This window comes from Xyrauchen texanus, chromosome 31 (genome assembly GCF_025860055.1).
Source record: "Xyrauchen texanus isolate HMW12.3.18 chromosome 31, RBS_HiC_50CHRs, whole genome shotgun sequence".
NCBI classification, from domain to species: Eukaryota; Metazoa; Chordata; class Actinopteri; order Cypriniformes; family Catostomidae; genus Xyrauchen; species Xyrauchen texanus.
In genome coordinates, this window is record NC_068306.1 from 36,562,474 (window position 1) to 36,588,644 (window position 26,171).

At 41.1% G+C, this 26,171-nt stretch overlaps 1 protein-coding gene across 1 annotated transcript in view; it reads right to left on the bottom strand.

The window, feature by feature from the left end:
- LOC127625386 (gamma-aminobutyric acid receptor subunit beta-2-like) overlaps positions 1-26,171 on the bottom strand; it is a 215,103-nt gene that overhangs the window by 65,031 nt on the left and 123,901 nt on the right. Inside the window, 1 exon segment of the mRNA XM_052100660.1 lies at positions 4,869-4,951. Coding sequence (XP_051956620.1) covers positions 4,869-4,951 — 83 coding nt within the window.

Here is a 26,171-nt window from a genome sequence, read left to right on the forward strand (position 1 = left end):
GAAGTAAGAATTAATTAAAATAAAAATGTATTATAGTACGACAAAATAAAAAATTATTATTAAAAATGAAATATACAAATAAAATAGGGTAGAGGCCAGTCCTTGTATGTGCACCAAAATGTGGTCAAACTCCAGACATGCAATCCATTTGCATCCCAAGAATTCTCAACCGATGAACAAAACTGGAAACTCTCTTGCACAACGTATGTTCTCACGTCTCTAATTAACACACATGCGCAACACGAGGAGTGCCAGAAAGTAGGTGTCTCAAAACTCTGTTTCTTAACCTGTTGATATGCATTTCCCCCATGCGTTGGTGACGTCACTCTGCTTACGTTTAATATATAATTTACCATCTATAAATGTAATGAATGTTAAGAAATTATACATCTCTTCAAAGGTCTAATGGTTCAACATTGATATCCGATCTCTGTTTCACGATAGCAATGCTCCAGAAACAGCAATTTAGTTATTTGTGCCAGGAGTACAAATGAAAACATGCAATATCAAACCGGGACTTCATACCTTTGTAATGAAAATGCGATTGAATCCAGTTTGCCACACTTGGATCAATTCTCCATGGCAAGCGTTCATTGAAAAACATCCAATAGCAATTTTTGTCCATAAAAGTGATAAATATGAGAAATATTGATATAATCTCTATTGTTTACATGAGATCTCGCCTGAAAGTTTTAACATTCATCATCGTTCTTCAACAAACTATGCAATCTGAGCAGCATTCATGTTGCAAAACTGTATATTAACTTATATATTAGAGTCTCATAAACAAAATGAGCATGTCTCCAAAGTCGATTTTTAAAAATGCGGCGTAGTTTTATTCATAATAGCCAAGCAGTGCAGTCAGATTTTGTGTCGTCTTGAAAGGCGGAGCCTTAATTTTACTCTGTCATTTTCATGGTCTGTGCTCAAAAAGGGAGTGCATATCAACAGGTTAAAGTGGACATGTCCAATTGGACATGTCCAATTTAACCTCCTTTAACTAGTGTTAAATTACATTACATTTCTCCACTTGGCTACTTAAAAATCTCATACTTATTAGTTACTGTAACTGGAAAAAAGTAATGCTCTCATTACTGTAATACAAAAAATCTTATTCTCATCACTGTAATGTGAAAAAGTCTCATTCTCATTAATTTAATATTAAAAAGTCTCACTGTCATTACTGTGCTAAATAAAATAAAAAAAATCTCATTATCATCACTGCATTGTAAAAATATCATACTCGTTACTGTAAATTGAAAAAAACCCACTCTCATTACTCTAATTCAAACAAATCTTATTCGTGTCACTTTAATGTGAAAAAATCGTATTTTAATTACTGTAATACCAAAAAAATAGAATAAGTAATACAGATATTTGTTATTCGTACTGTAATGTAAATACATCTCATTCTCATCACTGTAATGCAGAAAAATATTACTCTTACCATGATTAAAAAATCTCATTCTCATCACTTTAATGGGCAAAAAGTCTCTTTAAAATAAAAATCAAATTCTTGATATAATGAAGAAAAATCTTATTCTTACCACAATTAAATAAAAATTCTTGTCACTGTAATGCAAAAAAATCTCATTCTCATTAGTGTAATACCTAAAATTCCCTCTCGTAATACTAAAATAGAAATATATCTCATTCTCATCACCGTAATTACTGTAATATAAAAAACTCACTCATTACTGTAATAAAAAAAGAAGTCTCATTCTTGTTACTATAATGTGAAAAAAATGCAAATCACATCCGCAGGGCAAAAAGTACAGCCAAAAACTCTAGGCAGTTGATGTGCCAGCACAGCGGGGCCCCTTTCCAACGGCCCGCGACTGCGTGCCTGTGGCACACAGCACCCCAACCCAATTTGGAGGCATCTGTGGTGACCAGGACGTGTTGGGATACCTGCTGCAAGGGCACTCCTGTCCGTAGAAGGCAGAGGTCTGTCCAGAGTTTGAAATTTTGGCGGCAGACAGGGGTGTTGAACACACGGTGCGTGCCGCGGCTCCATGCTCATCTCGGGACTCGAATCTGGAGCCAGTGCTGAAGCGGTCTCATATGCATCAACCCCCGCAGGACACCATATGCCCCAGGAGTCTCTGGAAATGTTTTAAGCAGACCGCTGTGCCCGGCCTGAACGCAGTGAGGCATTTCAGCACTGACTGCGCGCTTTCGTTGGTGAGGCGCGCTAACATTGAGACTGCATCTGACTCCATGTCGAGAAAAGAGATGCTCTGAACTGGGGTGAGCTTGCTCTTTTCCCAGTTGACCTGAAGCCCTAAACTGCTGAGGTACCTGAGCACCTGGTCCCTGTGGGCGCATAGTAACTCTCGGGAGTGGGCCAGGATGAGCAAGTTGTCGAGGTAGTTGAGAATGCGGACGCCTGCTTCCTGAAGTGGGGCAAGGGCTGCCTCTACAACCTTCATGAAGACGTGAGGGGACAGGGACATGCCGAAGGGGAGGACCTTGCACTGATACGCCTGGCCATCGAACGCGAACAGTAGAAAGGGTCGATGTCGAGGCAATATTGAGACGTGGATGTACACGTACAGGTTTACCCCTGCGAACCAATCAAGATGCCGGACGCAAGTTAGAATGTGTCTTTGCGTGAGCAGTTTTAACGGGAGTTTGTGCAAGGCCCGGTTGAAAACTCGCTTGTCCAAGATCGGTCGTAAGCCACCGCCTTTCTTGGGTATGATGAAGCAAGGGCTGCAGGGATTTGGAATCTTAGCCCTGTACTGCGGTAAAGCAGATGCCCCCAAAGTGAGGGGGCTGACAAACTGAATTGCATAACCGAGTCGAATGGTCCTGGCTAGCCAACGTGACGGAATGGGAAGCAAGAGCTATGCATCCAATCTCCGTGCTAGGGGCACTAAGGGGACGATTATATTTGACGTACCCGGTGGGGCTTCACAGCGGGGCGGAGTAGGTAATGCGGCGTCGGGAGGCAAAAACGCGTCCTGAGGCTCTGGTGCTGAGAGAAGACTCGAAGCACTTACCTCCCTCCGCACACCTGGCGGGGGTGGGTTAGTGACTGGGTAGGAGGTCCTGCGGAGGCGTCCTCTAGACTCATCAGAACTGGCCGGCTGGGGGACAACAGTCGTGGGGCTGGAGGCGAGAGGTCTGCGTCCAATGTGCCGGGACTGTTGAGGTGTGGTGGCAGAGTGGCGTGAGAATGACATTTGTGGGCCAGGTGACCCAGAGACAAAGGGAATTACTCTTTTATTGAGAATGTAACTGAGGATTCTCCTCCTGGCCCTCCACCGGGGGACGGAGTGGTCTGCTGACCAGCTCTGGAGCAAACGTCTTGGTCCCTGGTTCATCCGTCTCAGGAACGCTTGTGACTCTTCCGGGTCCTCGAAGGAGTTCGTGAGATGGGGGTGTGCGCCTCCTGCAGGGTGCTTAATGCTGGGGCTGAGAGCTGGGCCCGGGTTGAGGTGGAGCTGAGCGTTTCTTATGATGTGAGATATGGCCTCCGTCTGCTTTTTCACCGCTGAGAACTGCTGGGCGAAGTCCTCGATGGTGTCACCGAAAAGTCAGAACTGGGAGACAGGTGCATCGAGGAAGCGTGTTTTGTCCACTTCGCGCATCTCGACCATGTTCAGCCACAGATGACGTTCCTGAACCACGAGAGTGGCCATCGCCAGCACGAGTAACCACGCTGTGACCTTCGTGGCCCTGAAGGCAAGGTCGGTCGCTGAGCGCAGTTTCTGCAGCATGTCGGGATCAGGACTACCCAAGTGCAGATCTTTATGTGCCTTGGCCTGGTGGACTTGCAGGAGGGCCATGGCATGCAGGGTGGAAGCGGCCTGTCCAGTGGTGCTGTAGGCTTTGAAGGTCAGTGAAGACGTCATCCTACAGGCCTTGGAGGAGAGCACAGGCCGGCCCTGCCAGGTGGTGGTGCTAGATAGGTGGATCCCATGTCATCCTCAATCCCATGGTAAGAAGGAGCGATGCGGGGGGCGGCTGGAGTGCCGTTCCTTTTGAGGAAGGAAAGCCGCGACCACAATGTTGCCATGGTCATATTCTCGCAGTGAGAACATGAGCCATCCACAAACGCTGCCTCGGTGTGATCGCTGCCCAGACACACAAGGCAGCGCCTGTGGCTGTCAGGAGGGGCGAGCACTCTACCGCATTCAGGAACTACACAGGGCCGGAAAAGCATTTTTATAAAGACGCGTCCTGAAAAGGACATTTCCCGCCGCTGTGTATTTTGCTCTTTTAAAGAAATAACTCTTTTAACTGCGTTGTCGAAGCGCCCAGGGGCAAGCTGACTGATATGCACCATAGATCCAACAGCAATCACTCAGAGATGGGAGGTAACAGACTGTGACTCGCAGCTCGCTGCATACACAACTGATCGGCTCCAAAGAAAATTTCTGAATTAAACAGACGCATTTCCCTCCCTATATACCCGTATGTCCGGGGGAGGGACATGCAAATTCTGTCTGCCAATTTCTCATTGGCCTTTTCTAATAGATCAGAGATGCGAAAGGCTCTCAAGAGAGACCCCTAATGTCGCTTCTTCAACACAACGTCGAAGTGAGCGGCAGACGGGGAACAGAAGATTTTCATCACTGTTTTTTTTTTTTCATTTTTTATTACAGTAATGAAAATATGGGGAAGTATGGTTAATAGTTATTAATATGCAATGAAATGCAATAATAATAAAAAAAAATCTTCTTTTTTATGCAGAATATTAATTCTTATTCTTTGGTTTTGAAGTGAAACATACATGCCTTCACGAGATTCATCCTCATTAGTTTACTTCATCTTCAAACAAAGGCCAGAGATGCTATTTCAGAGTTCTGCACCATCACATTACTAGAGTGAATGTTAGGAACATCTACAGAGACACTTACAGCTCTCGATTTCCAGAGTGCAGTTCTGCTCGTCCAATGGGTATCTGCGCAGGTCCATCATGCAGGCTGCAGTGGTCGTGATCCTGTGGACACACACAGCAGAACTATCAGTTAAACACAGCTATTTTACTCAAGTATCAAGTTCCTCATCCTATCTGTCTGCCTTCAAATGTACCATTACACATGACTGCCTGCTTTACACCTTATCACATTTTATTGAGGAATATTCTTTAAATAAGCAATTCATTAAAGCAATTTTGGGACTTAATGCCATTAACTCTTTAGGCCTGATGCACACTGTATGGTTAAGATTTCCATGTAGATTGGTTCAGTGGCACTTGCTGCTGCAACAAATCAGCAATTGCCATTTTTAGAGCACTGAAACTGCTATACTTTGGGCAGGGATAGATTAACCACCAATCCGATTGGGCCGTTGACCAGGGGCCTTTAAATCCAAAGGGCCCAAGCTCTAAATCAATTATTTATTTATTTTGAGATACTAATTATAAATCTATGTAAATGTCAGCTTTATGTGAAATACCATTTGTTCATCTGAATGCATGCTGGAATACAGCAGCTCGAGCACAGGCATTCGAGTGCAAGCTCAAGAAATCTGTGTTTCACAGATGCAGCGTGTTTATTTGAAGGACTACAGAGAACAGCGTCTGATTTACAAAATGCTGATTTACAAGATAACGTGTAGTTTACCCTGGCTGTGTACAAACTGATGGTTTAAATTCATAAGTGACAGAATTCATGCATGGAGAACTTTAAAATGTTTAATTCCTTTATGCTTTTAATGTTTAATGATAAAGCGAAGACTTGGATGTGTCAAACACAAACTCAGTTTAGTCTAGATCACACAATATATAGATCTTCAAATGATAAAATCACATTAAAGTTAATCAAAAATAATGTCTGTCACTGCCTGCAACAGTAGGTCTATTCTTAATTCTTAAAATGTGGAATTCTGCCCAGGCAGGTTCACTTTCCATGAGGCAGTGAACGCTACAGTTCATAGGACTTCTATGGAATGTTTTGATATGAAATGACTCAGCACTGAACTTGTGTAATTATTGTCTTCACACCAGAGTAATAGGAGGGAAAAAACACTGGCTGACTGTTCATCAAGCACTGAAACTTTGTCAGATGAAAAACAACCTGGAATCAAGTGCAACAGTCACATTGAGTCCTCTTTGCAACATGAACTTAATCAGAATGTCGATTTGTGACACCTGAACTGAAAAAGCTTGATGCAGTACAACAAATGGTGAAATAGAACACAGATGTCTCAAGATGCGTTAATAAATATTGAAGTTAACAATGTCTAACACATGTTATGGTCCTGCACAATGAATTGTAAAACATAATGCAGGTGTCTTGAGATGCTTATTAAAGCATAATATTTGAGAATATTAAAGTTCTTTTAAACTTTACAGTGAGTTGTGGCACAACGATCAAAGACGTCCATCCGATGCATGTTTATATCTTATGTTTGTTCAGAATCAAGAATGTATTATGAGCATCCATAATCCTAACCATATATATATAGCATTTAAGAAAGAGTAGCCTGATAGGAACAACTCTGGGCACCTTTCCTCCATCGCGATCTTGTGAGCTCTGTGCCGCACGGACTGTGCAGGAGTGGGTGGCATGATCTGGGGCATCTTTCTCCCATCACGATCTTGCGAGCTCAGGGTGGGACTGTGGTGGCACAATTTGGGGCACCTTTCTGCCATCATGATCGAGCCAGGGGTGGGGCGGCACAATTTGGGGCACCTTTCTCCCATTGCGAAGTTGTGAGCTCTGTGCGGGGGCAGCGGAGCAGGTACCCTGTCCACTGCTCCAGAGAGGGTTACTGCCCTAGGCGGCTGTCTATATGGCCTATGACAGGATCTGCTACTGGGTGTATGTGCGCAAACTGTGGGTGTATTGTATGTTAATGAAGTGCTGCAAAGTGCAATTTTCTGTTTTCCTAAGAAATAGGTTATAGAGCTAAAACGCATGAGATCCACATCTGTTTTCAGTGCAAAGCCAAACTCCGTTCCTGTATTTGCAGTTTGGAGATTTCACCAGCAGTTGGTATTAAAGTTCATGACCAAACTCTAAAAATATAGCGTAACATCAAATTATGTCCCTGACAAAATCACTGTAATAGTAGCCATGGTTTATGTGACAGTAGATAAATAATACTTACATTCTCTATAACTGAACTGAGCCAACGTCCAATTAGTCCTACAAGGAGCAAGTCACTGTCAAAGATATACCTGACCTTCAACAACGGACGTAGTTAACGTTCAAAAGAACGAAAGTCCATATTTGTATTCTTCTAATTCATTGCAATCCATTTACACTACCAGCTTCTTATGAATGTTATTCCCTGCTTGACAGGGAAATGGAATCTATAATTGGATGCAGACAGTGAAACAACTGACAGAGAACCTAGGAATTAAAATGAAGTTGACACAGCCCATTAGCGCCATGCGCATGTGATTTCATCAACACACTTTGGCCTAGACTTAGCACATGCTTGCACCAAAACGGCCATGACAACCAACTTTACATGTATGACGTATTGCAATTATGCTGCGTTTAAATACCTTTGTACACCAAATGCAAATTTTCATTGCAATTTCTACAAGTTTTTTTTTTTTAAATAAGGCCCTAAACATTAAAAATAAATATCCATCCATCCATCCATCCATCGTCAACCGCTTATCCTGTGTACAGGGTCGCGGGGGGCTGGAGCCTATCCCAGCTAACATTGGGCGAAAGGCGGGGGACACCCTGGACAGGTCGCCAGTCCATCGCAGGGCCACACATAGACAGACATACACTCACACTCACCTCCACATCCACGGCAATTTTTTTGGAGACACCAATTAACCTAGCCTGCATGTCTTTTGGATGGTGGGAGGAAGCCGGAGTACCCGGAGAGAACCCACGCAGACACGGGGAGAACATGCAAACTCCACACAGAAAGGCCGGGGCAACCAGGGTTTGAACCCAAGACCTTCTTGCTGTGAGGCGACAGTGCTAACCGCTGCACCACCAATTAAAGCATAAACTTATATATATATATATAAATGAGACCTGCTGGGTCTTCCTAATGATTTCATAAACACTTTGCCACTGCCTATGTTAAAAATAAAGAATAATTATAAAATGTTAACATACTTGTTGTGTATACTTTATTAGTTCATTAACAAATAATTATTCATAAATAACATATGTTTATATATATACTTTATAACCTGTATTTTTTATAAAATGTTATCACATACTGTTTATCATCTCCTTTTGTCTTCCAGAGGAGAAAGAAAGTCACACTGGTTTGGAACATTATGAATTTGAAACAATGAGGATATAATGTCAAAGATTGAAATATTTGTTGCACTATCCCTTTAACATACATCCATTTTGTTAAGTAGATGGTAATGAGAGGCAGCTGCATGTGAGTCTAGGACATTAGTTTCACCTTTCAAAGTTATAAACTGCCAAAATCACTCAAGCTGGATAAGGGCCTTGGGTGTGTTAGTCGGCTGGCAAGGCTGGGTGAGAAACAAAGAGGAAAGAAAGAGACTAATACCTCAGGGAGAGCTTGTTCGCACTGCTATGTACTACCAGGACTGGCGGGTGTTGCAAAGGATGCAAGCAGTGTTTGTGAGAAAGGTTCAAGTTAAGAGTGTTGTGAAGACCCCACAGACAACTTGACAAGTGAAGACTTCTCCCCATCAGCAGTGTAAGTAGTTCTCCCAGGAAAAAAGTGTCTCTTTTAAATCTGCATCTTTAAACCTACTAAAAGATCTTGCTGTCTGCTGCTTTCACGTGCCATTGTCTATAAAAACAAGACTCAGGCAGAAATGCAGCCTCATAAGTAACTCATTTGAGACAATCTATTAGGCAGCGACTTTGTAAAAAGAAAGTTCACCCAAAATTGATCATTCTGTTATTACATTCTCATCCCCATGTCATTCCATTCCCATATGCTTTTATTTTTCTGTTAAATACCATAAAAGTAGTCAACAGAAACACAATTCAAAGAAAAAAAGAGGCCACATAGGCCTATGGTATTAGGACACTTAATGCCAATGCATTAGATAACAATATATCAATGCAAGTGACATATACTTGAAAGAAAGATAAAAAAAACAAAAACATTTTTTAGAATTGAAATGATAAAACAATATAGCTAGCATGAAGCACAGCACTGTGCTCTAAGTCATAAGCACAAAGCTATATTTTTTATAAATTCAAATTACACTTCAAACTAAATTAATCAAAATAATGAAATGGTAAAAAAATAAAGAAATAAAATAAATGTAATTTAAAAAAATCATATACCAAATCCAAACATTTATCCTCTCCAACTTTCACCGGCACCTTTTGCAGTGACTTAAAAAAATCAATCTATGACAACAAGTTGAAAAATACCAATACAAATTAGATCATAAATGCAATTGTAAATATAAACATAAAAATAATCATTGAAAAATAAACCATGACCATATAGATAATTTAACACAAATCTCATATTTTTAATGCTTCATAAAACATCTACAACTCTGGTCTTCGGGGGACATAATTCGATGTTCCACTATATTTTGAACATTAGCCTAACTTTATTACCACCTGCTGGTGAAATCTCAAGACTGCAAATGCATGAACTGGGTTTGGAAGTTATGCTATTTTTGAAACATCATAGCTCAATTACCTATTTCTCAGGAAAATATCAAACTGGGCTTTGTGGCCCATCATTTACATACAATACACCCACAGTTTGCGTGCATACACACACAGAAAGCGCAAACACTCCCACCCACGGCCACTTGTGCTGGCACAAAAATTGCACTTAGAATTAGCACTTTCCCAGAAATCAGATAAGACATAGCGCACAGTTTTGTGCGTAGTGCTGCCCCTTGCACACTCATGAAGATAGAGCCCATAGTGTTATTCAAGACACAAAGTACCTGAGTGAACTTGAGGTGAACTGACTTCATAAATCCACTTAAAAAAATTATCTTAACAACCTTGTTAGGTGAAAAACCATTGTAAAAATGGCTCAGAAAAGTGAACTCAGTTCTGAGAAAAGCTCAAGCAGCATTTTTTTTGCAGATGCCACTGGTTGTCCAAATTTTTTTTGGGCCACTGTATGGTTTGGCTAATGAAAATGAAAAGCAATTTAAAGTCTATGCCACATGAAAATCCCAGTGATGATAAAATCACTGCATTAGTGCATTGCAGAACAATTGCGGTATTGCATAGCATAAATGACCTGTAATGTGACCCGAACATTGTGGATGACAAAGCTTGAAGCAGCAGATGGTGTTGAAATGATCTGTTTATATTTCAGAAGAAACACATCCTTTCAGCTAATCCATGGAGCCATTAGAAAATTACTTCTAAATCATATGCCTCCTGAAAGTGCTCAGTAAAACATTTGTGTAAAAAGGGCTTTCAAATTGAAATGGGAAATTATATCCTATAGGGGAGACCAGGACTAAATATCATATGGGGACTTTGTCACAAGGGCTTTATGAAGTTTTTGGTCAAAAGTAATTTTACACAAATGTTTATTTTCTGTAGGAATTGTTTCAATGATAATTTCAACGTCTTCAAAACTTTCACAAGGGTAAAAAGTTTGACAACTAGCCCTGTACCACTACATATACAGTATATCCACAGTTTTCCTGACTAACCACTGTGCGTCACCATGATGATTCTAAATACCACTGGTAGTATATGAAACGAATATGAAAGCAACCTAACGAATGATCCAGACAAAGAACAACAACCATTTTAAGTGTTTGTTGGAGTAAAAATAAGTTCAGGCTCATCTTGTGCAGTTGTTGGCAGTCGTAACAACTCAAAGTAGTTATATTATTAATTATATTAACAGTTAACCTTGGGCCACTGCTTCATGTCATCTACCCAATCTTTGTCATCTAGTTTGAAGTGTGACGCACTGTCAAAAAATCGTGACTCTCTGAAGTATTGGCACTATTACCATATGCTTTTTTGACAATTTTCACAAATCTAATATGCTAAACATCACATTAGCCACTAAAAACATACAGAAATGTGAGTAGAAACACTGAAAACCAGAAAATGAAAACAGGCTCCCGTTGTGAGTCGTGGAACACTTCTGCATTCAGGAAAAAGGTGGATAGCTGCAATGATTGCAGAAAAGTGCATGCACACAACATACACTGCACTGAACTAAATTGTAAATGAAAAACTTTGATTGAAGGACACAAGGATATAGCACATTAATGTTTATTTATTTATTTTTTTTTCCCAAAACTGATCACAAACATATAAAGGTCCTGATGATGCATCCCAATTTTGGTTTTATTAACCCTAAGCGAAGATGTAACAGTTTGGGATAAAATTCAAAATGGTGGACACTAATTAACTCAATATAGAGCATTGTTATTAAAATAAATGGGAGGAATTGGAAAGGCCAATATGAAATATGAAGAAAAGGATGTCCTGTCTTACAGGTAAAAGAGCCAATCACCTTTTAGATACAGATATCTCCTGTCAGTCAGCTCGAGAATGCACCTGCTCATTAGATGGACCAGCCATGTTCTGGACCATTGTGCTCTTAGTGTGATCGGAACTAAAAAATTATTGATACAATTGATGGTCGAATTTAATGCAGATTTAAATGTTATTTGATTGTATGGTGCTTGAATCCATAGAAGATAGTTGTCTGGGAGCATTCCCAAGATGAGCACCAAGTGGACTGGCTTGCCTTGAAATGGACAAACTCTTGTACCAGTAATTTATTTTTTTTCCAAAGAAAATGTATTGACCTTCAAAGACAAAAACAACCAAACAAAACAATTGCCACCACACCATTAACATACAAACATTTAAAGTTGATATAAAACCCCTCTTAGACAACAAACCAAATGCAGCGACTTTTACTGAAGGGCCTGAACAACACCTGCAGTCAAACCACCTTTAATTATCAGTGCAGATTTATACAGTATATAATAGCAAACCAATTGTCTAGTAAACAAGGCAGCAATTTATTATTACCATTCTTCAGCCAATCTAATGTGCAACATGGTGCATCTAAACTTAGTTCAATTATATGGACAAAGAAAAGTTTTAATTAAAATTTCATTATAAATTATGATTTTAAAGTATCCTGGAGGGCAACTGCAAAATATTATATTCACATTCTGTTGTTAAGGCAGATTTATAAGATACTTGCTGACTGATTGATCATACCATTTTAATGATGCATTTCTTTAGTGCAGCAAAGATAGTTCAAATAATTTTACTGTAATTAGTTATACATAAAGAGCATATCTCAATTTAATTTAGCAGATGCTCTCATGCATAATCATATAATCAAGCATGACTTGAGATCTTACACACAAAGAGCATTAGTGAAGTCATAAATGCTTCACTTGTTTCAAATATCAATTGTTTTACGAGGGTGAAGAATTTATGTCAATGTTGGTCTACTGATCTTAGTTACCAGAAACGAAACATTTATTATTGATATAGAACAAGAGATCATCAGTTACCATTCACTTTCTTTGTATGACAAAAAATAATGCAATTAAATTGAATTAAATAAATTCATAAGGTTTGAAGCTGTGTTCTATTTTTTGTTGCAGTTTTATGGTAAAATGAACACTAGAGGTGCTACAAAAACTGTGCATTTTATTCATTTTTACACAAATCATGAGTGCAATGGCTGATTATGACTTAATAAATAAAATATTTCACTCCTTTACTCACACACTGCTACAGTATTATGATACCAAAACACTTTTACTCTAACAAATCATTTGATAAACGATACATTTTAATACTTGTGTTAAAGACTCTCCTTCGTTTACATACTTATTTCAATGTGATTAGCTTGTGTGGTAGCTCACCTGATAGAGTGTCAAACTTTGGACTCTGAAGTACCCGATTCGAGATCAGTAAAGCACGCAAGCTTACATGTGAGACAAAAGTGTCATTGATTTGACAAAAAATTATGTGGTTGCTTTAGAAAATTTGCTTTTCATGTCGAATTAGCTTTTTTGACACTATCAGTTAGGTTTTGGTATCCGTTTAGGGTAAGGATAACTGTTGTTTCTTCCAGCTGTGGTCCCTGATCTCTGCTTGAAGATGAAGGCAATATTGAGGAAGAGGTCAAATGCTCTCAAGCACACTGAGATGGTTTGTCTCAGAAAGCAGAAGTGATGCTTTCAAGACATGTGTCAGTAGTGCAGATGTGTATGGGGGTTTGTTGGTTGCATATATCTGCAGAGCTTTAATCAAAGTATTTTATGCACATCTGTCCCTCCACCATGCATTTGTGGCTTATTTAGTCGACTATACTTGTAAATTTACTTTAAGTATGAATCTTAAAGACCTGTCAAGAACATGTCAGGTCGAATTTCCCCCAAAATAAAAAAAAGAAGATGAAAGAAATTACATTTTGGTTATAAAAAATCAAGTCACTTTTTTTTAGGACCATTAGGATTTGCAGAATTTGCATGACAATTAAGTAAATTTACTCCACTAATTCTCATTTATGAAATAGTTAATATATTTTGGTTTTATTTATTTTACTTTGTTATACAGTATATCAGAGCATGTGTTGTAAGTCCTTTCATTTTTAACCCATTGAATATTTATTTTTTCTTCTTTATTCCAGTAAACAAATTGTCTTACAGTAATGGAAGTGCAGCGTAGTTCTAGCGGGAAGACTAGCAGCTGTACATCATCACATCATTAGCTGGGTAATTCCTAGCCAATCGCATGTAAGCCATTGCTTTATAAGTCTGCTCTCAATCTATCACATTGATGTTTCAGTGTGCTAAACACAGGCAATCTTCAACAGATACCATGTCCAATGACGACGACTTAGTTTCACTCCACGACGAGCCATTACCCGCCCAGGACATAGATTTCATTCCACGCTCCTTACCTCTGGTCCAGGATAAAGCAGCTCCTCGGCGCAGCAAGCGTCTGCATACACAACAGCTTCAATGGGATCGCTGCCCACTCAGAAAAATCCTAGAAATGCTCGCCGATAAAAACATTCTATCGACCCGATCTCTCTAGGTCTCAGGTGAATCAGCTGGCCTTTGACATTTTGAGATTTGCTCCTTCTCTTCCTCTCAACGCAGCCATGTCTTCTCAAATCTCTGCCCCTGATCCAAAAACAGCGGGGTGTAAGCGCTCCGCTAAATCCGGAACCCTGGTCATCCCGCAGTCACGGCGGAGACATCCTTCAGTCGAAGCCTTGAGATTAATCGCCGATTCCAGACTTTCACTCCTCGAATCTTTGCAGCTGCCCTCTTCTCCAGCTCCAGCACAGACAGCTTCTCACCCCGCAGCCGCTTCAACTATCCCTCCCCTCTCGCATACCGCTCCCGACTTCTCCCTGGCAAGCTCCTCCCCCGCCCACACGTCAGGTAGGAGTTTCGTTTCACCACTGCAGTAAAAGTTTCGTCAGCGCTCAGAGCCCAGATCATCAAAGGAAAAGACGTACATTTAGCGTCTCTTATACTTCTCTCCCCCGCATGCGATCGTCAAATCGTGGATTGCGGGGACGTGTCAGTGGCTCTCAAATCTTTAGATCCCAGACTGTTGCGCAACCTGCCCTTCCACAAATTTGTCATCGCATTTATAGTGTTTATAGAGACATTCTCTGCAGCGCCTTCCCTGAGCGCAGAGAAGAACTAGACTCTTACCTCGCTTTGATCCCTGATTTCAATCAGCAATGATTTCAAATGGCGGCACACTTTTATATTAATACCACAATTCATTTTCAGCTGTGTGCATTTCCTAACTGTGCTTTTTCTCATATCTGTAGTTCCTGCAAGGACCCGCACCCAAAATCTGTGTGCCCACACCGCTTTCGCCCCTCCCCCCCAAAGAAATCAATGGGCTTCTTCAAGGAAATTCTAAGCCTACATCCCTCCACCCCAGTCAATGTTCCGGTTCTCTCGCATTATCTTTCCATGCACCCCGACCCCATTTTCGCTAAGCGGTCTGACATGTATTAAAAAATCTCCAGTCAGCATTGGCAGAACCCGTAGTCGTGTCCGCATTACTGGTAAAAGAACTAAGTAAAGGATATCTCATAGGCCCTTTCAGGTCTCCTCTCTTCTGCCCTTTCAGGATAAACCCTATCAGCCTAGCCACCCGCAAATACTCAGGTAAGAAAAGGCTGATTTTTACATGTACGCTCTGCGATCAGGACACGTGGCAAGCGTGAACGACATGATCCCTCTAGAGCCATTCTACCTTTTCTATGCCTCAGTCGATCATGCCATTCAATTAATCACCAAGGCGGCCATGGCGCCCTCCTCACCAAAGCTGATATCTCAGATGCCTTTAAAATCATGCCCATCCACCCCGCCGATTGGCCCCTTTTCGGCGTCAGATGGCAGTCAAAATACTACTTTGCCGTCCAACTCACCTTCGGGTGCAGAAGCAGCCCCCACATTTTTAACTCTTTATCGGAAGGCCTATGCTGGATCCTTCTCAATTATTTAAGCTCCCCTAAACCTGCTCGCCTGGGCTCACTTTTCCTCCTTCTGCCAATCACACAGCACCCCTCTATTTCCCATCCAAATCTCCACAGTCTGCGCATTCATTTCCTTCTGCTTTCACTCTAGACTTTTAAAAACAAGAGGCTCCCCATCACCTTGGACATCCTTCACCTCATGATTACTTCACTCAGATCAGGCCTCTTCACAGACTACTTCGACATTTTAGAAGCAACATTTCTTTTAGTTTTTTACAGGTTCATGAAGTGCGGAGAATTCACCACTAGCTCACTCTCCTTCTCACCTTCTCGTGACTTTTCCTTCTCCGACATTTGCTTTTCCCCACATTCCTTCTCCCTATTTCTCAAACACTCAAAATCAGACCAATCCGGGCGCGGCCGGAAAATTACCATTTAAAAAATCCCTTACCACCTGGCGGTATCGATCGTCACTCCCCTCCAAGGCCTGTAGGTTGACGTTGACCAAGGTCTACAGCGCCGCTGGATAGGCCCCCTCCGCCCTGCACGCTATGGCCCTCCTGCAAGTCAACCAGGCCAAGGCACTAAGAGATCTGCACTTGGGAAGTCTTGGTCCTGATGTGCTGCAGGAACTGCACTCGGCGACCGACCTCGCCCTCCGGGCCACAAAGGTCACAGCGCATGCACTTGGACAGGCGATGGCCACCCTTTTAGTCCAGGAACGCCATCTGTGGCTGAATCTGGTTGAGATGCGGGACCCCGACAAGGCTCACTTTCTCAACGCCCCAGATCGGCCCATTCTGCAACACCGTAGAGAGCTTTGCCCAGCAGTTCTCGACGGTGAAGAAACAGACAGAGGCCATTCAACACATCTTGCCCAGCCGTGGCTCAAGATCCTACATTCTGTCTGCTCGCTCTTTTGTTTCCTTTCCTGTGCTTGCCGCACCCCCAATGGGCTGCGGTACCCATGATGTCACAAAGGAAGCAGTTTCCTCACTCCCTGGGTCACTTAGCCGGTGCCCAAAACCACCGTTCTCACGGCGATCAGACACTGAGCACTTGCAGTCGGGCCCCCATGAACGTGGAGCCTCTGCCTTCACGTGCCCAACTACACCACACTCGTGGCTCAGACCGGCAGGTGGTGACGAGTCTAGAGGTTGTCGCTACAGAACCTCTTCCTCAGTCGCCTACCCACCCCAGGCTGGGTACGCAGAGCAACCTTCGAACCTCTCCTCAGCACAAACACCTTGGGACGGAGCAATGCTCCCCAACGTGACGTCGCCTGCTCCCTACCACCGCGAGGCCCCACCTCCAGGTACATCACACGTGATGGTCCCCTTAGTGCTCCTCACCCTGTGCTTGGACGCGTGGCTTATGCTTGACGTGATAGAGCCTGTCCTTCCAGCCGAGATGGAGAAGGGTTTCTGCGGCCCTTACTCCATCATACCCAAGAAAGGCAGTGGGTTGCAGCCAATCTTGGACCTGCGAGTTCTGAACCAAACCTTACACAGACTCCCGTTCAAGATGCTGATTCAGAAACGTATTCTGACATGCATCCGGCATCAATCAATTTAATCAGTCAATCAATTTAATATTTATAGAGCACTATTAAAAACAACTACCGTTGACCAATGTGCTGTAAAAACATAAAATACCATCAGCACAAAGTCACACATAATACAAGAGCAAATACAGTGAAGCATCACGTCATAAATTGTAGGCCAAATTAAATAGAAATGTATTTAGTTTAGATTTAAAAATTGGCAGTGTGGGGCAGTTCTAATTTGACTTGGTAGGCTGTTCCAAAGTTTGGGAGCTGCTACTGCAAATACTCGATTGCCCATAGACTTTGATTTTGGAACCACCAAAACCGTTTCTAGACTTGAAAAACCAATATGAACTCTTTAAAATCAATTCTATAGTGAACAGGCAACCAATGCCGTAAAATAGGGGTAATATGTTCCCGCTTTCGAGCCTTTCGAACTCTAGCAGCCGCGTTTTGAACCATGTGAAGGTGACCTAAAGAAGAATGGTTAATTCCCAGGTATAGAGAGTTGCAGTAATCGAGCCTAGTGGAAATGAAAGCATGAATCACCCTTTCAAAATTCTCAAATGAGAGAAAAGATTTCATTTTATACAAGGCTCGCAATTGATAAAAACTAGATTTAACAACCTTGTTAACTTGTCTATCAAGTTTTAGGGCACTGTCCAAAAGGACTCCCAAGAGTAATTGGCATTTCTCTTGATGTTAGAAGAAGCAAATACTACAATCTCCATTTTAGACTTGTTTAAACATAAAAATTTAAAGACATCCATGCTTTAATATCCACAAAGCAGGCTACCAAGGAGTCTAAACTGCTCTTTTGTATCAAACAAGTATCAAAAGCAGCACTCAGATCTAACAGCACTAGCGCTACAGAATCTCTGGAGTCGGTGGCTAATAAAACATAATTTAAAACTTTTAAGAGAGCGGTCTCAGTAGAATGAGATTTCTTAAATCCTGATTGAAATGTATCAAAGATCTTGTTTTCAACCAAGAAACTCTGAAGTTGGTGGAGAACTACTTTCTCCATTATTTTTGATAAAAAAGATAGGTTGGAAATGGGTCTAAAATTTTATAGAACTGTGGAATTATGATTAGGCCTTTTAAGTCTGGACATGGATAATTTTTTATGAGAACACGTTGAAGTAGTTTAAGAAGTAGTTGAAATGTTTTCAAATTGTAAAAGTAATTTTTCACATTATTTATGTCCTGACTATACATTGTGATCAGTTGAATGCTACTTTGGTGAATAAAAGTACCAATTTATTTCCATTAGAGCAAAATTGTGCATTATTCCAAACTGTTGGCCACCAGTGTATATTTCTGAAAGACAAGTAAACATGCATGTGGTCACAATTTTGATCATTGGGAAAACAAATCATTCCATGTGTCTCAATCAGTTCCCTAGCCCCCCAAGTCGTGAATCAGTATATTCTGAACACGAATTCTGGCACTGGCAATGGTGTTCATCCACTGAACATTGGGACACTTATGACTCAATCACCTGTGACATGATAACCAGCTTGCTCATTCAAGTGCAGCTGTTATTAATCATCACCATTGCTGTATAAATTACACTATAGTTCATTTTCGTTGAAGATATTCAAAGGTACAGTGTTATTATAACAGATAAATTACATAAATAAAAAATTTAAGATTGTATTTTAAACCTTCTTTTAACAACTCTAATATTTAAAATGTTTTCCCTCTCATTGTGGATGACAGACAAACAACTTTTAAAGTGAAAATAAGGCTTCAACATCATATATTTACTCCTGTACTCGTTTTCTAACGACTTGAGAGACTTCAGAAGACATGATGACATTTCTGGCAAGGGAACATAGTGAGCAACAATTCTCCCTGGAATTCACGGTGCATTGAGGGAATTTTTAGGGAGCGAAAATTTTAGTGCACTGGACCGATTTTGCAATTGAGACCTTCCTAAAAATGTCTGACTCACTGATCAGTGCCCTGACTACTGAACTAGAGAGCTGATTGAGATTAAATGCAACAAAGTAAAATTGGCTAGTTGCACAAAATGGTGCCTGTGAGCTTTCACCACACGAGTGAGTGCATGTATATGTCTGGTCATATTAAAAGAACACACTGTGTGTTGCTTTGAGAGGAAATTTCCAAAGAAGACTTGTTAGAAACTTTGTTGAGACCAGCATGAGCGTGTTTTCAAGTAAAAAAGAAAGGAGAGGTTTATCAGCAACAGGAGATAACATTTACTCTGTATTGTTGTGTGCCTAAACCAGCAGCGACGAGCTGAACAATGGTATGAAGAAAATAGTGTTAAAATTGTGGGTTATACTTTACAATAAGTTTGTGTAGGTCAACATGCAATAAGCTAATGTGAAATAACAACTAACAGTACTTCTACAGCATTTATTAACCTTGATTAATGTTCATTTCTATCTACACATTAATATAGGCCATATAAACAAAGGGAAATTACAATGAACAATAGTATATTTAAATGAAACATTAACCTATATTAATGCTCTAAAATAGTCATTGTAAGTTCAATATACCAAATGCATTAACCAAAGTATAAGAATTGAACCTTATTGTAAAGCATTACCAAAAAGTTACATGTGTTATCAGACATAAGAAGCAAACAGAAATTGCAACTTTATTAATGTGTTGTTTGTTGTTCAGAGGATTCATATATGACCTAATTTACCTTGCAGTTGTCTACAAGCATAGCATTATTTATTCATGTTCAAAGAAACTTATGAGCTGCTGTTGTTTCTGATGTTTATTATAATTTCTTACCTTCATATTCATTGATGTAACTGCATAAATACTGTACCGTGTTGACGTCATTGATTGTCTTATTCTAACTGAAATTTGTTGTGTTTTCTGACTAGGTTGTAATGTCTTGCATTGATAGTTCCTGAATGTTTCATGTATGTATGTGTGTACGGGGGAGAATGTGTGCAGAAGGGGTTCACCATTGTTTTAAGTGTGCTTCTCTAAGAGATTACAGAGTGTATTGGATGGCTGTGGCCGACAGCAGCCTTAAATAAAAAGACTGTTTATGAGATCAGCCTTGTGTGTCTTCAATGCGAAGACACAATATATTTTAAATCTCTTTTCTGTAAACACCTCATATAAAATGCAATTTTTAGCTGTGGACATGCGCCCAGTGAAACCAGAAGTGGTTATGCCCACACTCTGTATACCAGAAATCAAACATGGTGTCTTATGCAATGAGACAATTACAAATGAATATGCATTTTTAGTTGGTTTATCATTTGCTTCTCCCCTACAAAAAACTGAATTATATTATGACCGTCAAACTGCTCATTATACAGCTCATTAAAACTCTACTTGCTTAATAAATAAATAAATGGACATGAATCACTGTTTTGGATTATAATTTTATTAGCTTTTTTATTAGAGACTGCACAGTTATCCGAGTAGAGTGGTTTATATGTGGATGTGCGGTTGATATATACAAACCCCATTTCCAGAAAATGTGGGACATTTTGTAAAATGCAATAAAAACAAGAATCTGTGATTTGTTAATTCTCTCAAACCTTTATTTAACTGACAAAAGTACAAAGAAACGATTTCCAATGTTTTCACATACTCATGATACCCTTTGATATATGTTTTTTAAAGTCATATATTGTATTCATGTAGCCTAATTAAATACATGTGCCTGATTAGCTGGGGAACAATAATTATCTAATGCTGTTAACTGTCATGTTAATATTCTTGATGTTTTATTTATTTATTTTTTTATCATTATTGTTATTATTATTTTTCTGAAGTGAAAAGTGAGCCAGAAATATTTTTGTGAGATTCACCCATTTACCATGTGGAATGGTTTCAAAATAAGAGGGCTGGTTGACCTCATTCAGACAGGACTGTTGTTTCAGAGGCAGAGCAAGTTGCATGATTTGGTAAAATGTTTTAAAATATATATATATTTTTTAGAATGTGTACTGAGAAATTGTGCAAAATAAGGCCAGGAACATGTATTAAGAAAGTAAATGTGTAAATTTTTATTTTTTATTTTTATTTTAATTTCTCATGCAATTCATGTTGATTTAATAGCTTAAGCAGTTTTGTTTCTCCAGTACATACATGTTGTTTTAAGGATGTTTCAACAAGATGCTCATTATGAAATGTATTTTTTCCCCATTGTACAGCCAGCTAAACTAAAACTTGCAAATATGCTTGCAAACTGTGCCTATCGGGTCTTTTTCAGGGCTGCTGACCTGTCTGTCCCTCTGGGATCCTGATTAAATGTAGGAAGATGAAGTTGATCGGAGAAGAATCCATTTTATTTTTATTTGATTATTTATTACATATAGGGGTCTGCTACAGCAGCCTAGAGGATGTTTTTGATTAGTCAGTTATGGTCAGAAATAGCACATTATATTTTTTATTAATATTATTATTTAGGATTAACTACAATCAATGTGCATTTAATTGAATGAATTTATAAGCACTAACTATTGTAATCCAGACAACATTGATGTGAGATTGAATAAGCACTAGCTCACATACTACATGTTACTTTTCTCAGTGCTGGCAGCGATGGATTGGATGGGTCAATCGCAGTGGTTTGTGATTACAGGATAGGTCAGTTTTTTTTAAATAATTTTCTAGAGAATGTAGAGGCGGATATCCATTTATGTCTCAAGTATCATCCTTGGATTTAGTAGATTTAAACACGTTTATTTTTTCATGTGCAGTAAGACTTTCATGGGCCCAATGGAGGATTCGGTTTGTCAGGTAGCTAAACGTCTCCTTGAGTTATTAACAGCCATCTGTGTAACTAGACCCTTTTTAGACAAATCTGAGACTTTGCAATCAACTTGTAAGTGTATTAAACGGCTGCAGCCACAACACTGCACTTGATTGAAGCACGGGGTGCTTTGGGCACACTCGATGGCCACCCTCGTGGTCTAGGAACGACATCTGTGGCTGAACATGGTTGAGATGCGCAACACCGACAAAGAATGCTTTCTCAACGTGCCCATCTCCCAGCTCGGCCTATTCGGCAACACCGTTGAGGACTTCGCCCAGCAGTTCTCGGCGGTAAAGAAGCAGACAGAGGCAATCCAGCGCATCATGCCTCTGCGCCGTTCCAACTCGAGCTGACCCTCGTCTGCTCGCAGAGGGCAGCTCCACCTCAACCCGGGCCCAGCACTCATTCCTGCATACAGTGCCCCGAAGGAGACAGATGCCCCTCACTTCCCGAAGCTCGTCGAGGACACGCAAGGCTCCCAAACGTTACTGAGGCGATTCAGTTCGCCAGGCGCCCGCCCCACTTTAGCGGCATCCGTTTCACTTCGGTGCATGGCGAGAACGCCAACACCCTGCGGGCAGAAATCACAACCATGTTATACAAGGGCGCGATAGAGCCTGTCCCTCTAGCCGAGATGAAGAAGGGTTCCTACAGCCCTTACATCATTGTTCCTAAGAAAGGAGGTGGGTTGCGGCCAATCTTGGACCTGCGAGTTCTCAACCGGCCTTACACAGACTCCCATTCAAGATGCTCATGCAGAGACATATCCTAACATGCATTCGGCATCAAGATTGGTTCTTAGCGGTAGAAATGAAGGACGCGTACTTCCACGTATCGATCTTGCCCCGACACAAACCCTTCCTACAGTTTGAGGGCCGGGCATACCAGTACAAGGTCCTTCCCTTCGGCTTGTCCCTGTCCCCTCGCTTCTTCACGAAGGTCACAGAGTCATCCCATGCCCCACTAAGGGAAGTGGCCATTCGCATACTCATTTACCTCAATGACTGGCTGATACTAGCACACTCTCGAGAGTCAATGTGTGCCCACAGGGACCAGGTGCTCAGGTACCTCAGCCGGTTAGGGCCTTGTGTCAACTGGGAAAAGAGCAAGCTCGCCCCGGTTCAGAGCATATCTTTTCTTGGCATGTAGTAAGTCTCAGTCTCGATGACAGTCAGTGATGAAGTGCCTCGACCTATTCAAGCCAGGCACCATGGTCCCTCTAAAACTCTTCCAGAGGCTCCTGGGGAATATGCCGTCCTCGGTGGTCACACCGCTTGGGTTGATGCATATGAGACCACTACAGCACAGGCTTCAGACTCGAGATGGGCATGGTGCCATGTAAAATACTGTGTGTTTTTCAACCATCTCTGCTGTTAACTACTCAACCACTGGACAGACCTCTGCTTTCTGCGTGCAGGAGTCCCCCTGCAGCAGGTGTCCAGACACGCTGTGGTCACCACAGACGCCTCCAAACTGGGCTGGGGTGCCGTGTGCAATGGGTACGCAGCCACCAGTTCCTGGACAGGGCCCCAACTGCATTGGCACATCAACTGCCTGGAGTTGCAGGCTGTAGTCCTTGCCCTCCGCAGGATTCTCTCGCTGATTCAGGGCAAGAACGTCTTGATCCGCTCAGATTGCACCACAATAGTAGTATACATAAATCACCAAGGCGGCATGCACATGCCTGTTCGCTTCCCAGGAGAACTCCCACTGCCTGCTCTGGTACTCCTTGTCGGAGGCTGCCCTCGGGACAGATGCACTGGCACACAGCTGGCCCTGAGGGCTGCGTAAATATGAATTTCCCCCAGTGAGCCTACTTGCACAGGTGCTGTGCAAGGTCAGGGAGGATGAAAAACAGGTCCTCATCGTGGCACCTTACTGGCCCACTCGGACTTGGTTCTCGGACCTTACGCTCCTTGTGACAGCACCTCCCTGGCGCGTTTATATATATATATATATATATATATATATGAGAGAGAGAGAGAGAGAGAGAGAGAGAGAGAGAGAGAGAGAGAGAGAGAGAGAAGCCATAGAGAGGACAACAATCACTTTGAATGAGCTACAGAGTTCAGTGGCTGGGAGTGCAGTAATGGTGCACCAGTCAACCATATCAAGACATATCATGCATAACACTGGTTTTGTGGTCAGATGAGACCAAGATAGAGCTTTTTGGCCAAAACTCAAAGGGCTATGTGTGGCACAAACCTAAAACTTCCTATGCCTCAAGTCACACCATCCCTACAGTGAAATATGATGGTGGCAGCATCATGCTGTGGGGATGCTATTCTTCAGCAGGATGTTTGTTAGAATTGAAGGAAGAATGGATGGAGCACAATATAGGGAAATATTGCAAGAGAACCTGCTTCAGTCCACTAAAAAACTGAAGCTTGGAAGGAAATTCACCTTTCAGCAGGACAATGATCCCAAGAACAAGGCCAAAGCAAGATTGGAGTGGCTCATGAACCAAAAGATAAATGTCCTACAGTGGCCCAGTCAAAGTCCTGATCTCAATCCTGTTTCTGTGGCACTATTTGAAAATTGCAGTCCACAAGCATCACCTATCCAAACTGAACAACCTGGAGCAAATCTGAAGAGAAGAATGGGCCAAAATCACTTTGTTGCTATGTGCAAAGCTGGTACATATGTTCCCTAAAAGACTTAAAGCAGTTATTGCATCAAAAGGAGGCTCAACCAAATATTAATGTGTGGGGGTTGAGTACTTATGCAAGCTAAATATTTCAGTTTTTTATTTTTCATAAAAATATTTCCCAACCAATAAACATCTGTGTAGAGAGAGGCCGGGAGAGGAAGAGCAGTAAGGATTGACACCACACACGAACACACACACATACATATATAATAAGGTACAGATCTTGCTCTTATAGAAATAAATTGGGACTTTTATTCACCAAAGTGGCATTCAACTGATCACAATGTATAGTCAGGACATAAATAACGTAAAAAATTATATTACAATTTGAAATGTTGAAATTTCATCTTAAACTACTTCAAAGCGTCGTCATCAAATAAAATCCTCCATGTGCAGCAATGCTAGGTTTGGAGATCCTTGGCATTCTAGCTGTCAGTTTGTTGAGATTCTCAGGTGACATTTCACCCCACACCTCCTCTAGCACTTGCCATAGATGTGGATGTCTTGTCGGGCATTTCTCACACGCCTTACAGTCTAGCTGCTCCCACAAAAGCTCAATGGGGTTAAGATCCATAACACTCTTTTCCAATTATCTGTTGTCCAATATCTGAGTTTCTTTGCTCACTCTAACATTTTCTTTTTATTTTTCTGTTTCAAAAGTGGCTTTTTCTTTGCAGTTCTTCCCATAAGGCCGGCACCCCTCAGTCTTCTCTTTCCTGCTATGCATCTGGCCTTCCACATCTCTTTCTGTCCTTATTAGAGCCAGTTGTCCTTTGTTTTTGAAGAATGTAGTGTATCTTTGTATGGAATCTATTTTTTTTTTTGGCAATTTCAAGCTTTGTATAGCCTTCATTCCTCAAAACAGTGATTGACTGATGATTTTCTAGAGAAAGCTTGTTCTTTTTTTTAATTTTTGACCTAATATTGACCTTGCCAGTCTATTGCATACTGTGGCAACTCTGTTTGCTGTCCATCTTGGACATCATTATTTCCCTGATTTTAATCTAAGTTGTGGTATTCCACAGGGCTCAATTATTGTTTCGGTATTGTTTTCTCTGTATGTGCTTCCTCTGGGCTCATTTTTTACAGATACAGAGTGTCCTTTCATCTCTATGCAGACGACACCCAAATTTATCTCCCTTTTAAGCGTGAAAACAAACATGCCTTACAGCCCATATTAGACGGTTTAGATGAACTCAAATTATGGCTTACAAATAACTTTTTCAAGCAGAACGAGAGTAAAACTGAAATCATCCTGTTTGGCATGTGATTTTGACCTAGACTCTCTCTCACCTTATAAGACCGTGTGTGCTAGGAACTTGGGTGTTCTGTTTAACATCAACCTTAAATTTGATAAGCAGATAAGCACTGTGGTAAAATCACGTTTTTACCATCTTTGTATGTTAACTAACGTTAAGCCATTCTTGTCATTAAGCAAGTTTGAAACAGTGATCCATGCTTTTGTTACTCCTGCCCTGGATTACAGTAACTCGCTTTAGATTGGTGCCCCTCATTCGCATATTTCACACCTTCAGCTTGTTCAAAACGCTGTGGCTAAGCTCTTTAAGTGAAACGAAAATTTGAGCACATCACACTGGTCTTGATTTCATTGCACTGGCTTCCTGTTCAATTTAGAATTTATTTTAAAACTGAATTGTTTGTATTTAAATATCTCCATAACCAGGCACCACAGTAATTGCAGCACCCATACACTTCATAAAGATCTCTTAGATCTGGTGAATCTGAATTGCTGTTTTCCCAGGTCTAAACTTAAGAATAGTGGTGATCGTGCCTTTGCTGTTGTTGGACCTAAGCTATGGAACAGTCTTCTGGCACATATTAGAAATGCC